The sequence below is a fragment of the Tamandua tetradactyla genome, chromosome 18, assembly GCF_023851605.1.
Source record: "Tamandua tetradactyla isolate mTamTet1 chromosome 18, mTamTet1.pri, whole genome shotgun sequence".
NCBI classification, from domain to species: domain Eukaryota; kingdom Metazoa; phylum Chordata; class Mammalia; order Pilosa; family Myrmecophagidae; genus Tamandua; species Tamandua tetradactyla.
The window spans coordinates 51,113,477-51,130,139 of NC_135344.1; the positions used below are offsets into that span (position 1 = coordinate 51,113,477).

Genomic DNA, 16,663 nt, shown 5'->3' on the forward strand with positions numbered 1-16,663 from the left:
TTAAATTCTCACTATCTGCCGGCTCTGCCTTCCTTGGGTTGGCTTGAGCTTTCAGGTGAACTCTTCCCTGATGGAGGCTCCCAACTGCTCAGATTAGTTGAGCTCAGGAAAACAGCTTGAAAAAATGGTGGCAGCAAAAGCAGCAAGTCAGTGAGTGGAAAAGTATCTGCAAAGCCCCCTTCAGGGAGTGGTGAGAATGGGGAGAAATTCAACTTCCCCAAGTTGAATTCTTGATATTCTCACAAGCAGTGTGGACAACCAAAGCTATAGGCAGAGCCCCCAGTCTTGGGGTTTGTTCATATGAAACTTAACCCCACAAAGAATAGGTCAAGTCTACTTAAAATTTAGGCCTAAGAGTCACCCCGAAGAGAGCCTCTTTTATTACTCAGATGTGGCCCCTCTCTCCAGCCAACACAACGAGCAGTCTCACCACCCTACCCCTCTCTACGTGGGACATGATTCCCAGGGGTGTGGACCTTCCTGGCAACGTGGGACAGAGATTTTGGAATGAACGGAGACTCAGCATCAAGGGATTGAGAAAACCTTCTCGACCAATACGGGGAAGAGGGAAATGAGACAAAGTGTCAATGGCTGAGAGATTCCAAACAGAGTTGAGAGGTTATCCTGGAGGTTACTCTTATGCATCAAGTAGATATCATCTTGTTATTCAAGATATTATGGAGTGGCTAGAGGGAACTGCCTGAAAATGTAGTGCTGTGTTCCAGTAGCCATGTTTCTTGAGGATGATTGAATAATGATATAGCTGTCACAATGTGACTGTGTGATTGTGAAAACCTTGTGTCTGATGCTTCTTTTATCTACCCTGTCAATAAAGGAGTAGAACATATGGAATAAAAATAAATAATAGGGGGAACAAATGCTAAAATAAATTTAGTTTAAATGCTAGTGATCAATGACAGCGAGGGGTAAGGGGTATGTTATGTATAACATTTTTTCTCTGTTATCGTTTTATTTCTTTTTCTGTTCTTTTTATTTCTTTTTCTAAATCGATGTTAATGTTCTAAGAAATGATGAATATGCAACTAAGTGATGATATTGTGAATTACTGATTATGGATGTTGTTTTCTTTATTTTTTTAATTAATAAATAAATTTTTTTAAAATGCAAAAAGAAAATTTAAAAAAAAGCAGCAAGAACCCTTCTCTTCCAAGAGTTCTGTCAAAAATCCTATAATTGATATTTAGACTGGCAACTCAAACCATTAAATATCTAAGAGACTGCACAACTTCACTGCAAGGGAGGATAAATAAACCAAGTTGGGAGTTTTAAGCTTCACCAAAGTCTGGAGAGAGGCAAGTGGGTGAAAAAAAGAGCAGTAAGGAGGAAAGTTGTTCAGTTTCCATATTTAGAAACTTTAATTTTGAAACCGCAAAGGCTTTGCCAATGAGAGGATAGTTCTTTCCCAAATTCCACTGTCAATTGTAATTTTCTAATTTGGGCAGTAAAGAAATATATATACACCATGACATTTGGTTTAAGATTTTATTAGAAAGCAACTCTTTAAGGTAGTATTTTTAAAAATGATTTAGCTTCAAACTTACAAGGACTTGTAAAAATAATACAAAAAGAATACATAGAGTACATTGAGCAGGATAATTCTTTATTGTGACGGGCAGTTCTGTACAAGGTAGACCATTGAGTGGCATCCCTGGTCACTACCTGCAAAGATGCCAAAAGCACCCCCTTTCAGCTTGACAACCAGAAATGTCTCTAGATGTTGCCATATGTCTCCTAGAAGGCAAATTTACCCTGATTAAGAACCAGTGGGCTAAAAGAATGCATATTGTTGCAGTAGATGTGGCTGAATGATGACAATTTGAAAAGCATATAAGGTTTGTACAAAAGAACTTCATCAAGATCACTATTTAATAATAGACAGAGTAGTTTTTTTTTCAAATCAGAGTAGATATTTTAATGAAAGCAATGGTCCTGCCATTCTTTATTTCTCACAAAATATTTACAGAAGAATGTCCATTTTAAATGTTAATAATTAAACAACTTTTTGCAGTTGAATCAAACAATGGATATATCAGTAACATTTTAAAGCAACTTCAATGTACGTGTACAACTTATGTGATAAACATTCAATAACTGGAGTAATCTCATTTTCAAAATGAGCACCCAGAAAAAGTAATGAAGCAGCTTCACTGATGACAGGATCTCTCGGGAGCACTGGACAGGGAACCTTATCTTTACCATAAATCTACAATCAATCCAACTTTTCAACCCTCATTCTAGAAACTTGAGTGGAAAAACAGGTGAAAGCCTCTGACTGGACACAATTTTCTACCTAGAGTGACAGTGGCTTTTGAGTTACTCGTTATATTTCTAGTGATTACACAGATCCCGCAGGACTATATTGAACTATTTTGTTACAGTGTTACCATCTGTGGGACATTTCTAGAAAATTGCTCCTACATATAATTTTGCTAGTTGGTTTATATAAACCCATGCATTTACTGACTTACAGAGATACATACTTCCTACTTCTGGATTTAATTTGAACTCATACTTCACAGGACCTGGGAGACCTAGAGAATAAACCATTAACTCTGCATGGAAGTCCAGAAGTGTGCGAACACACACACACACGCACGCACACACACACACACACACATACATACAGATTTCTCTGCAGTGACTAAGAATGGAAATAGAATGGAGTACAGAGTGTTGGCTTAAATTCCAATCAGGGCAGTTATTTAAAAAAAAAAAAAAGAGCATGAAAGAAAAATCTCCCCATGATGTTGTAGAGTTAGGAGAGTTTAGTTTTTGACATTAACACATGAATCAGTTTTTTACTTAAAAGGCCAGTTTTTTACTTAAAAGCTGCATCCTGAGGGGCTACAGAGTGTTTACAGAGTGTTGACAGTAGTTAGCATACTCAATATCTGTTTCCCTTTTTTAAAATCATGAATTAAAAATTCCTTTTTACCAAAGGGTTAAGGCACAGTGAAACAATGAATATTTGTACTTCGCCATTTTAGAACTCAAAATAATTCTGACAATAATTCAGAACTCAAAATAATTCAGGTGACCAGCACCTAATTTGTCCTGTAAGTGGCAAAATTTTTATAAGAGGAATCTAGGGACAGGATTCAAAACTGCTGCACTGAGGTCAAAAGTGGTAGGTGACTTAAAGGTTTACTTAAAATACAGTTTTTACGTTTTTTTTCAAGTTTTACACAGTTAATGATGGCTTTTCTGTTGCTCTGAATTAAAGAAGATTTACTATCTGGGTAGTCAACACAACTACTTTGAAATATACTCTAAATTTTCAGGCACTAGAGTTTCAGTCTGATGATTACCTCTCAAATACTCAGCTCCTCTTGTTCTTGTTGTCCAGGTGGTTTTGCTTTCTTGGTTGGTCCATTTAAATTGGAGGAAGGGAGGTTGTGAGATTAAAAATCTGTTGTTACTTGTTAGGAGCTGTGGAAAGCAAGCTTGAAAACAGATTCTAAAATGGAGGACATAAAACCCTCTAGGTTTCCTCTGTCTTTACTCTTCCCAAATTACTTCATAATGGATAGGATAGTAAGCAAAACATTTTAAAAGCAATGAATATTTGTTATAGAAAAAATTTTATTATTATTTTTTACCCTAGTTTGTTCTAGATTAACTAAATACGCCAATGGCTAAACTAAACAAAAAAAGACATGGGATATGTTATTTTTTTCCTTATTCATTTTTTTTTTTGGTAGTTGAAGGAAAAAAGATCCCTGAATATCATGTAGCTATGATGTGTGCTATACAAACACCCTCATAATATAACATTTTAGGGCATAAATCAGAGCGAAAGACCTCACTCTTGTTTTTATCCAGTAGAAAGGAATCATAAACTCAAAAGAATGAATTAGTCTTCCTTCTGAGGAAAAACTACATTATGTGTAAGTAGTAAAGTAGTTTATAAATGATTAGAATTGAAGTCAACCCTAACTGAATAAAGTTTTTCCTCAGGAGTTGATATCATTAGTCTTAATTGCTTCTTTACTTTCTTTCAACATGGAAATATTAATCTACGTCCTGCATTCACCATTAAAGAACCAGAGGAAAAGAATTTGCGCCATCTAATATGAACTGGTGGGTGAGTGTTAACTATATAGTTAATTGAAGAACTAGGGCTAAATGGGAGATAAAAGAGAGAGAGTATAGTATGCTACATAAATATATTTTGAAAATGTTGACCTAGTACAATTGTTTTAAAAATTAGGGGAGAATGGACAGAGAAAATGTTAAATAAATTTAACTGATTCAGTTATATTCGTGGTGACTAATAGCTTGTTATTCTGAGACTGTTGTATATGTAATGTGGAAAAAGCAAGAGAATCATTGTAGGATATTCTAATTCTATCATCCCCCATGTCCTTGAAAACCTGGATTCTCTGTATCACAGAAAAGAGATACAGATACAACAGAGAGGTCAAGTAAAATCCTATAGTTTTGAAGTGACTTAAAAGCACAAAATAAACTCATGAAGTGTTCTATTTTTAAAAACATATCATTATTTCCTAGGGCTCTCCTAGAAACTGACAAACTCAATATCAATGAGCATCCTCAGAGCCCAGACGATGGTTCTGAAACATCATTTCTCACCGAAAGAAACCAGGCTTCTTAGAGAAACAGAAAACTCAGGTCTGGGGTAGGAAAAATAAAAGTTGATCCTGAACATCTGGTCACATTAGATAGCAAGGCAACCTGTAAGATTGCTGGGGTAGAGCCAATTCAATGGGCTCTCAATGGTCAATGATGGGTCAACTTGAGCTTCAATAAAGTAATATTTACAATGGATTGAAACCCATTAAAGGTGTTTGAATTCATGATTTCATAACACTACAAAAAATGCTATCTCAGGAAGATGATGGAAATAAGTTCATTATCTGGCAAACTGGTAAAAAACAAAAAAGGAAGAGATCAAATATTTACTCTCCCTTTCCTACACTACTCTATTACTGATTAACCAAGTAATCGATGTGGGAAAGCATCCCTTTTTAAGAAAACTTTGAACCAATAAATGAAAAATAATTGACAAAATTAGAATATTCTTCAACCCACAATGAATTACTGGATTAAGGAAGGCACTAAGTATCAGTTTTGGCTAATAGGAGAAAAAGAGAAAAGGAGATCTGATGGAAAAACACACCATGACCCGAGTTTGCGCAAACCTTTGGTTATGTGCAAACATCCAGAGGACAGAGGGATATGCTGAATTGCACTGTGAGTATGCAATCAGCAAAATACAGATTGTGGGAAATTCTATAGGTCAAAAGGTGTGGGTTCAACAAGTAAATTTTAAGGAAAATAAAGGAAGGGGAACTAATGGATTAAAAAGGGTTGTAAAAAACACATCTACTAAAAAACTTTTAAATGAATAAGATTAAAACAGGGTGTCAAAAGATATATACTTGGGTTATAAGATAAAATGCAAGGAAAGGATTACTACTGAAACCAGTGTAGTGGTTATTCTTATGGGATTGGAAAGATGTCAACTGTGACAGGACAAACACGAGGATATCTAACATCTAAAAGAATGTCTGCCTTGTAATAATGCATGAAGCTATACATTCTGTGTTTGGTTTTGTTATTTGTACTTTACTTTATAATTTTTTAAAGATCAACTTTTTTAAAAAGTGAAAGCCCTTAGGGTTTTCTGCTAAAAATTTTGGATTTGAATAACCTACTCGTAAATTTCAGGTCATGGTTCTTAAGACTTTGCCTATTTAGAAATATTTCTAAATAACAGACCACAAATATTTGAAAAATTCTTATGTATGCATATAATTATGAAAAGTCAAAGAATTAAGTATACATTCCTAAGATAGCATTTATTTTGTTACAGTATTATATAATAGTTATGTTAAATGGATTTGTTGACTTTGAAAGTTTTCCTTCCCTATTCTCATAAAAGATTATTCATGTTGTCTTATAAGAAATTAAAACATGAGCATCAGAACAGTTTTCAATTTCTTTGAATGTCAGCACTTTGTTATATTTATCCTCTTTTTATACAGAACAAAGATAATTATACACAGTGCCATACAATTTGTTAATAAAGACCCTCAACCCAAATACCCAGCTTTGTGTTCTCTTCCATAGTATTAAGGGCCAATAGAGACTATATTTGTTAAGTGTCTAGGAAACTCATGTTTGCAAAACAGATTTAAATTATATTATCAAAATAAAAGTAGTTTTAAAATCCAATATAACAATAAACAGAAGCAAAATAGATTTGTGTTGTACATTTTTGCCCAAACATTGACAATTTCCCTCCATCTGTTTAAGCAGCATATTAAAAAGTGGTGCAATTGTACAATCCCCTTCCCTTCCCTTTTAATAAAACTATGTGGTGTTTGAATGATTCACATATTCAAGAAGTGACTGGTCTAAGACTCTTCGGATAAGAGCTTCTTCAATTATATTAAAGTCCTGTATTAAAGAAAAATAATTAGAAATATAAAATCAGAGTAGATAGTAATTTAGAAACTGAAAGAAAAAGATCAATGCAATAACCTCATTTTATAGAAAACTAAAGCCCTAAGTTAAAAATTTGTCTAGACCTCCACAGAGACTGTCAGGACTTTGGCTTTGGGGCTAGTGTACTTTCTATCACATTTCACTGTTAGCTTTTAAGAAATTGTCATAATAATTTAATCTTGCTTTAGAATTTGACATTTTTATCTAATCTGATAGTTTTTAATCTTCATTAAAAATCCTGGTTTAAGAGTCAAGAGGTTATCCTGGAGATTATTCTTACACATTAAATAGATATCACCTTGTTAGTCAAGATGTAATGGAGAGGCTGGAGGGAACTGCCTGCAAATGTAGAGCTGTGTTCCAGTAGCCATGTTTCTTGAAGATGATTGTATAATGATACAGCTTTCACAATGTGACTGTGTGATTATGAAAACCTTGTGTCTGATTCTCCTTTTATCTACCTTATCAATAGACAAGTAAAACATATGGAATAAAAATAAATAATAGGGGGAAAAATGTTAAAATAAATTTAATAGATTGAAATGCTACCGATCAATGAAAGGAAGGGGTAAGAGGTACGGTATGTATGAATTTTTTTCTGTTGTCTTTTTTATTTCTCTTTCTGAATTGATGCAAATGTTCTAAGAAATGATCGTGATGATGAATATGCAACTATGTGATGATTCTGTGAATTACTGATTATATATGTAGAAGGGAATGATCATATGTTAAGAATGTTTTTATTTGTTATGTTTTTTTAAAAAAACTAACAAAAAATTTTTTTTTAAATCCTGGTTTACATGTCAAGAAATTTTCTATGTCTGTCTGTTGTTTATAATAAGTGTATTTAATTTTAAAAATCCTGGTTTAAAGTGTGACATTCCACACAAACATGAACTATGAAGTCAAGTTAAGATATTCCCACAGGATTCAACAATTGCAACAGTACTAACGAATATTCATTTCATTAAAAATGTTGAAATCAAAACTTTTTCTCTATGCCTCCATTGTTAAAAGTGGAATTCAAAACTTTAAAAAGTATTGTACATAAAACAAAAACTCTTGAGTTCTATCCTCTGTAACCCCCCTCTCTTCTCCCACAATAAACAAAACAAAGCAAAAAAGAAGAAGAAAAGATTTGAAGAGACAGAGAAAGAATAAGTGATATAGAGGACAGGATAATTGACTTGAAAGACTCAAAACAGTAGGTGGTAAAAAAAGATGGAAAAAATTCAGTGAGAACTCGGGGAAATGATACACAAAACAAAGCACGCAAATATAAGAATCACTGGTGTCCCAGAAGGAGAAGAGAGGAATAAAGGGCTAGGAAGAGTAGTTGAGGATATAATGGGAAAAACTTCACAACTCACATAAAGGACATAACTATACAAGTCAAAGAAGCCCAACAAACTCCAAACAGAATAAATCCAAATAGGCCTTCCCCAAGGCACATACTAATCAGTCTGTCAAATGTTGAAAAGAAGCAGAAAATCCTGAAAGTGGCAAGAGGAAAACAATCTACTACATACAAGGGAAATCAAATAAGACTGAGTTCAGACTACTCAACTAGCACCCTGGAGGTGAGAAGGCAGTGGTATGATATATTCAGGATCCTGAAAGAGAAAGACTTCCAGCCAAGAATTCTGTACCCAGCCAAATTGTCCTTCAAAATTGAGTGAGAGAGATTAAAGTTTTCACAGACAAAGAAGTCCTGAAAGAATCTGTCAACAAGAGACAAGCCCTACAAGAAATACTACAAGGAGTTCTGCTGGCTGAAAAAAAAAAAAAACAGGAGAGGGAGGTCTGGAGGAGGGCACAGAATTGAAGAATACCACTAAGGGTAACTTAAAGAATACAAAGAGAAAGAGGTAAAAGAATACATATCCGACAAATAAAGTAAAAAAGATAAGATGGTAGAATCAAGAAATGCATTTTCAGTAGTAACTTTGAATGTTAACAGACTAAACTTACCAATTAAAAAATACAGATTGGCAGAATGGATTAAGAAACATAATCCAGCTATGTACTGCTTACAAGAGACTCATCATAGACACAAGGATACAAATAAATTGAAAGTGAAAGTGAAAGGATGGAAAAAGATCTTCCATGCAAGTTGTAACCCAAATGTAAAGACATCCTAAGAGACAAAGAAGGACACTTATACTAATTAAAGGGTCAATTCACCAAGAAGATATATCATATATGTTTATGCTCCTAATCAAGGAGCTCCCAGGTACATGAGACAGAAATTGGCAAAACTGAAGGGAGTGATAGATCTTTCAACAATAATAGTAGAAGACTTCAATACACCACTCTCCTCTATAGATAGAACAACAAGACAGAAGATCAACAAGAAATAGAGAAGTTAAATAACTTGATAAATGAATTAGATCTAACAGACATATATAAGTCATTACATCCCAAAGTACAAGGTTATACATTCTTCTCTAGTGCTCTTGGAACATTCTCCAGGATAGATCATATGCTGGGGCACACAAAATAAGTCTTTATAATTTAAAAAATATTGAAATTATTCAAAGCACATTCTCTGATCACATTGGGATGAAGCTGGATCTCAATAATCACCAAAAAACGAGAACATTCACAAATATATGGAGATTAAATAACAAGCTCTTAAACAACTAGTGGGTCAAAGAAGAAATTGCTAGAGAAATCAGCAGCTATTTGGAGATGAATGAAAATGAGAATACAACTTATCAGAACTTATGGGATGTGGCAAAGGCTGTGTTGAGAGGGAAATTTATTTCCTTAAATGCCTATATTAAAAAACAAGAAAGAGCAAAAATCGAGGACTTAGCAGCAAACCTGGAGGAACTTGAAAAAGAACAGCAAACTAACCCCAAAGCAAATAGGAGAAGAGAAATAACAAAGATTAAAGCAGAGATAAATGAATGGGAGAACAAAAGAACAACAGAATCGATAAAACCAAAAGTTGGTTCTTTGAAAAAAAATCAATAAAATTGATGGGCCACTAGCAAGACTGACAAAGAAAAAAAGAGAGAGGATGCAAATAAACAAAATCAGAAATGAGCAGGGGTGTGTTACCACAGAAACAGAAGAAATAAAAGAAATCATAAGAGGATACTATGAACAACTATATGCCAACAAACTAGACAACTTAGATGAAATGGACAAATTCCTGGAGACACGCAAACAATCAACACTTACTCAGGAAGAAATAGAAGATCTCAACAAACCAATCACAAGTAAAGAGATTTAATCAGTCATCAAAAATCTTCCTACAAAGAAAAGTCCAGGGCCAGATGGCTTCATAGGGGAATTTTATCAAACATTCCAGAAAGAACTAACACCAATCTTGCTCAGACTTTTCTAAAAAATTGAGGGAAAAGGAACTCTACTTAACTCATTTTATGAAGCTAATATCATTTTAATACCAAAACTAGGTAAAGATGCTATAAAAAAGGAAAACTACAGACCAATCTCCTTAATGAACATAGATGCAAAAATTCTCAATAAAATATTAGTAAATCAAATCCAACAGCACGTTAAAAGAATTATACACCATGACCAAGTGGGGTTTATACCAGGAATACAAGGACAGTTCAACACAAGAAAATCAATTAATGTAATATAGCACATTAACAAATCAAAAGGGAAAAATCATATGATCATCTTGATTGATGCTGAAAAAGCATCTGACAAAATTCAGCAACCATTTCTGATAAAAACACTCCAAAAGATAGGAATCATAGGTAAGTACCTCAATATGATATAGGGAATATATAAAAAACTAATAGCCAGCATTGTACTCAATGGAGAGACTGAAAGCCTATCCCCTAAGATCAGGTACAAAACAACGATGCCCATTGTCACCACTATTATTCAACATTGTGCTGGAAGTTCTGGCTAGAGCAATCAGGCAGGACAAAGAAATAAAAGGCATTCAATTGGAAAGGAAGAAGTAAAACTCTCATTATTTGCAGATGATATGATACTATACTTGGAAGATCCTGAGAAATCTATAGCAAAGTTACTTGAGCTGATAAATTTAGTAAAGTTGAGCTGATAAATTTAGTAAAGTCGATGGGGTATAAAATTAATGTGCAAAAATCAGTAACATTTCTATACACAGGCAATGAGCTATTTGAGGAGTCAGTTAAGGAAAAAAATGCATTCAAAATAGCAACTAAAAGAATCAAATACTTAAGAATGAACTTAACTAGGGATGTAAAGGACTGGTACACACACAACTACATAACATTGCTAAAAGGAATCAAGGGAGATCTAAATAGGTGAAAAGATATTTCCTGCCCATGGATAGGAAGGCTAAATAAAGTTAAGATGTTAATTCTCCCAAAATTGATCTATAGATATCAACACAGTACCAATTAAAATTCTAACAACTACTTTGAAGATTTGGAGAAGCTAACTACTAAATTCATCTGTACTAAATTCATCTGGAAGGGAAAGAGATGCCAAATAGCTAAAAGCATCCTAAAAAAGAAGCATTCTAAAGTCAGGCAGATTAATACTCCCTGACTTTAAAACTTATTATACAGCACAGTGGTCAAAACAGCAGGGTACTCATGCTCTACCAACTCAGTTAGCTGGTGATCGGTGAAGGGGAGAGGTATGGGGTATGGTATGCATGAATTTTTTTCTGTTTTCTTTTTATTGCTTTTTCTGAATTGATGCAGATGTTCTAAGAAATGATCATGATGATGAATATACAACTATGTGATGATAGTGTGAGTTATTGATTATAGAACAAGAACAGAATGATCATATGAAAAGAATGTTTGTGTTTGTATGTGGTTATGTATCATAAATGCAAAATAAATAAGTTAAAATAAAAAAAAAGAAAGAACCTAAAAAGAATCCCAGCATGGTACTAGCACAAAGACAGATGCATTGACCAATGGAATTGAATTGAGAGTACAGAAATAGACCACCAAATCTATGGCTACCTGATTTGTGACAAGGCCCCCAAATCCTCTGAACTGGGACAAAACATTCTTTTCAATAATTGGGCATGGAAGAACTGGATATTAATAGCTAAGAGAATGAAAGAGGAACCCTACTTTACACTCTACACAAAAATTAACTCAAAGTGGATCAAATACCTAAATATAAGAATTAGTACCATAAAGCTTCTAGAGGAAAATGTAGGAAAACATCCTCAAGACCTAGTAATAGGGCAGGCCACGGTGGCTCAGCAGGTAAGAATGCTTGCCTGCCATGCCTGAGGACCCGGGTTCGATTCCCGGTGCCTGTCCACGTAAAAAAAAAAAAAAAGACCTAGTAATAGGAGGTAGCTTCCTAAACTTTGAACTCAAAGCACAAACAACAAAAGAAAGAGGCAGCCAACTCAATGGGAGAAAATATTTGGAAATCACATATCAGACAAAGGTTTGATTTCCTGTATATACAAAGAAATTATACAACTCAACAACAAAAGAACAAACAACCCAATTATAAAATGAGTTAAAGATATGAATGGGCATTTTCCTGAAAAGCAAATACAGATGGCTCAAAATCACATGAAGAGATGCTCATTTTCACTGGCTATAAGGGAAATGCAGATCAAGGCTACAATGAGATACTACCTCACACCTATAAGAATGGCTGCTATTAAACAAACAGGAAACTATGAATGTTGGAGAAGATGTGGAGAAACTGGGACACTGACGCACTGCTAATGGGAATGTACAATGGTGCAGCCACTATGGAAGACTTTAGTTTCCTTAGGAAACTAAATATGGAGTTGCCCTATGACCCAGCAATAGCACTACTTGGTATATACCCAGAAGAGCTGAAAGCAATGACACAAACAGACATTTGCACACCGACATTCATAGCAGTATTATTCACAATCAACAAAAGATGGAAACAAACTAAATGCCCATCAACAGATGAGTGGATCAACAAAATGAGGTATATACATACAATAGAATATTATGCAGCAGTAAGACAAAATGACATCCTGAAGCACATGACAGGATGGATGAGCCTTGAGGACATAATGCTGAGTGAAATTAACCATACACAAAAGGATAGATACTATATGATTCCACTTTTATGACAAACATAAAGGTATAATCAGAGGCTTATAATACAGAATATAGGGGACTTAGAGATACATAGAAGCTAGAGTTGGGTGAATGGCTAGCTAATTAGGTTAAACTCCAATGTAAGGGAATAGAGAGGAGTGAAGGTGATTCTCTAGTGGGTCTAGAAGTAATATTATCATATTGAAGATGAAAAAGATTGAAAGGGGTCATATAGACCTATATGTCCCATGGATTCACACTAGGAATATGAATGAGTTCTTGTAAGAATTACTTCAAAGATATGATTCGTGTATAAAGAGGGCTTAAGTCCAGGGTACTATGAGCTATGTTCAAAAGTAACCATCAGCACTACCACAGCAACAACAGAAGTAAATAATGGGGTGAGGGACAAGAGTTCTGAAGAGGTTTAGATTTCCTATTTGGCAAGGGTGTGTTTATTGGTTTTCTATTTCCTGGGAACAATAAATTATCTAAAATTGAGAATGTTGATGGACTGTGGACTTTGAGACATCTACATGATGCCTGATGAATGCAGGTGGCTGAAGGATACACTAACCGAGAAGCAGATTACAAAGGGAGCTTGTGCTGCTACAAAAAGGAACAATGTTGTGAGGCACGCAACAATGTGAATGAACAAGTGTGACATTTGGTGAGACAAAATAAGCCAGAAACAGAAAAACAGGAATGGTATGGTCACCTTTTAGAAAATGCTTATAAGAAAACAGGGGCCTAAATTGTAAGCTTTTAGAGCAGACACATTAAGTCCAGAGTGGTGATTATTATTCCTGGATTTTCAGAAGCTGTTTTATATATGTAACCTGATATTTAGAAATAAGAACAAAGCTGAACAGGTTAGGGTTAAAGTAATTAAGAACATAAGGGTAAAGAAAACAGTGTTCATATTTTAGAACCATACATACTCTTTGAGACCAATGGAAGAAAGGTTTATTTGACCTGGAACTGAAATCTGTAGTGCATAATCTAATTCAACCTATCTGTATAGCTCATTTGAACAATTGAAGCACAGGAAGCACAGAATAAGAAAGAGGTCCTTTAATACTGTATAGCTTATTATAATGTCTGTAAACATCCTAGAGCATATTAACAAGATAATCAAAAAGTATTGGCAAAGTCTCCTGAGAGAGAGGAGAAAGAATATGGAACTATTAAACCTTACCATCAGGGAAACCCCTTACACTGTGACAAACTTTAGGGATATCTTAATTAATAGGCCATGCCCTTGATCATGAGGCTACTCTTGTGAAGCTTATGTAGGCAGCAGAGAAGCTTAGATTACTTATAGGCATGCCTAACAGTTACTTCTGGAGGATCTCTCTTGTTGCTCAGATGTGGCCTCAGTGTCTCTAAGCCCAACTCTGCAAGTGAAATCATTGCCTTTTCCCTCACGTGGGACATGACATGAAGGAGTGAAAGTCTCCCTAGCAATGTGGGAGATGACTCCCAGGGATGAATCCAGACCTGGCACTGTGGGATCTACAATTCCATCCTGACCAAAATGGGGAAAAGAAGTGTAATTAATAAAGTATCAGTGGTAGAGAGAGTTCAAATAGAGTTGAGAGGCTACTCTGGAGGTTGCTCTTACGCAAGCTTCAGGTAGACCTTGCTACCTGTCATAACCTGTCAACCCCCAATCAGTACCATTCCAGCCAATCATAAAGAACACCTAGGGCAATATGTAAGATTCCACAAGGGTACCATGCACTAGAGTAACTTTTCAGAAACCTACAACTTCCAGATGGGTCCCTGGTCCACATAAGTCCTAAAACCTAGCCCAGCCTGTCCAGAATGTCAGATAGTTCCATCTCCCTAACCCAAGTTAGTGACAGACCCTTATATCAAAAATTTAGAATTGCCATAGCCCAAACACCCCTAAAGAGAGGTATGGAAAGATCAAAGTGATGGTGGAATTAAACATAGAAGATAAGACTTAACAAATGGATATGCATGCTGAATCATTAAATTGATCTCTTAGTCTCCAGTATTTTAGAGCAGCTAGAAGTAAAAACCTAAAACTGTGAAACTGTAACCCATGTCAAAATCTGAAATATGTTCTACAACTAATTGTGGTGTTGTGCTTTGAAATTTATAGCTTTTTTGTATATATGTTATAGTTAAAAAAAAAGGAAAAAAGTCGATTGCAATGATAAAATATTTAAGGCCTCTAGCCTCCTATATTCTGGAGCAGCTAAAAGGAAAAATCTGAGAGTATTGTATGGTAGCCCATGACAAACTCCGGGGCCTGTTCTGTAACCACTTGTTGAAGAGTGCTCTGAAAACGATTGCTTTTTTTATTTCTTTGCTTTATATGTCTGTTATATTACACAATTAAAAAAAGTTAAAAAAAAAACTAAAAAAACTAAAAAAAAAAAAAAGAACGGAGACTCTCCAGAACAATCATGGAATCGACCTGGCTTTTAGAACATATTATTGTAAAAGTGAAATACTTGCTTATTGTTTTCAGATGCTAGCACTGTGTGCTGTGTTTATTCTGATTTTACTAAAAAAAAGCTGGACCGAGAGAAAAAAAAGGAGCATATTATGGAGCAAAGATAAAGAGTGACTCCTTTGTGCTGTGAGAAATGAAAACACATGGGTCACAACCAGGCTCTGCTGAGGCCTTGCATGCTTCGGGGCCAGAAAAGACTTACTACTAGAGAGATGGCGTGGAGCATATGAAGGCTCTGTGGTAAACCTTCAATTCTTCAAATGGGCCTAACATTCTCATTTGCTCACTCCCCTCTCCAACCTGCCTAACAACTGTGTCTAAACTATGCAAGTCATTTACGTGATTATCTCATTTAAACCTCACAGAAGATTTATAGAGTAGGCGCTTCCGCTGTCCTCACTTAACAAATGAGCGCACTGAGGCTCAGAGGTTAAATACACTGCCCAAAGTCACACGGTGGTGGCAGAGCTGTTACTTAAAACCAGGCAAAGCCCAAGCTCCTCGTGCTGAATCTGGATAATCATAATGGGCAGATTAAAATGAAGGAGAAAATTTTCAAGTAACCACCTTCAACAAAAATACTAAATTGTATCTTGAAACTGCCTAAAAAGAAAAGTCAAAGTACTGTGAAAATTATATGCAAATTCAAATTTTGTCCCTAATTTTTCATGTTTTTAGCTAAAATGGCTAATAACATGGCTATAAGTGATTTCTCCCTTTGCTTTTAGATATCTATGAAGGGACACTGTGTTACTCTTACACAGTCATACAGGGACTGAAGTAGAACAAAGTCTACACTAACTTTTTGCTTAATGGGAAAATTAAGCAAAAACATTTTGAGGAGAAATACAGCTGTAAGTATTAAAACTATTTCAACTATAACTAACTTTTCTCCCAACTTAAAAAGAAAATTCTTAAAGAAGCGTAATTGGCCATGAGTTGATAATTATTGAAGTTAAATTATGGGTATGTGGGGGTTTGTTATACCATTACATAAAATTAAAACAAAAAAACAAGAGTGCTGTGCTTTACTGAATTTAAATAACTAATGATAAATCACATGTATCTTACTATAATGATGAGGTCATATCTGTTATTAGTCATTCAATGTACCATAAAAGCTACTAGACACCGAACAAACTCTCTGCACCATTTCATTAGTGTTGTGATTTCATCTCACTATTTAAGTTTTCAGCTTCATAAAAGCCCTGACTATATCTAGGGAGGGACTAGAGTAGAAAGGAAAATAATAATTTAAAAACTAAATCTGGCTGTTTATACAATATCTGATTATCTAGATCACAAAAAAATTTGTCCAAGACAGTTATCTCCTTTAATATTGATGATGAAATTTATAAAATATTGTACTTTTAAGATTTCCTACTTAATGCTAATACTTAACACTAGCAACACACACATTTTTAACTCTAGAATTTTATTTCATTTGAATTAAAAAGGTAAGCTTAAAAAAAACATAAGCTTAACATGGACAGCATAAAAACATAAAAGACAATATACTTACTATGAAGTCGCCATAAAACAAAGTGTGACTGACTTGCAAATGTCTTATTAAACTGCAATTGAAGCTGCTTGGATTCTCATTAGGTATTAAACGACAAAGTGGACAGAACTAGAAATAAACAAGAACACG

The 16,663-nt window shown here is 34.7% G+C and overlaps 1 protein-coding gene across 3 annotated transcripts in view; it reads right to left on the reverse strand.

Annotated features, from left to right (window-relative positions):
- Positions 1-1,473: 1,473 nt before the first annotated feature.
- The window catches only part of RNF125 (ring finger protein 125), a 133,838-nt gene continuing 118,648 nt past the window's right edge, over positions 1,474-16,663 (reverse strand). For 2 of the 3 annotated variants that reach the window (XM_077135712.1, XM_077135710.1), the window contains exons 5-6: positions 16,535-16,642; positions 1,474-6,444 (exon numbers count right to left, since the gene is read on the reverse strand). In XM_077135712.1, coding sequence (XP_076991827.1) covers positions 6,358-6,444; positions 16,535-16,642 — 195 coding nt within the window. In that variant the 3' untranslated portion in view covers positions 1,474-6,357. The remainder of the gene's footprint in view (positions 6,445-16,534; positions 16,643-16,663) is intronic. The other variant, XM_077135711.1, reaches the window with a different exon arrangement.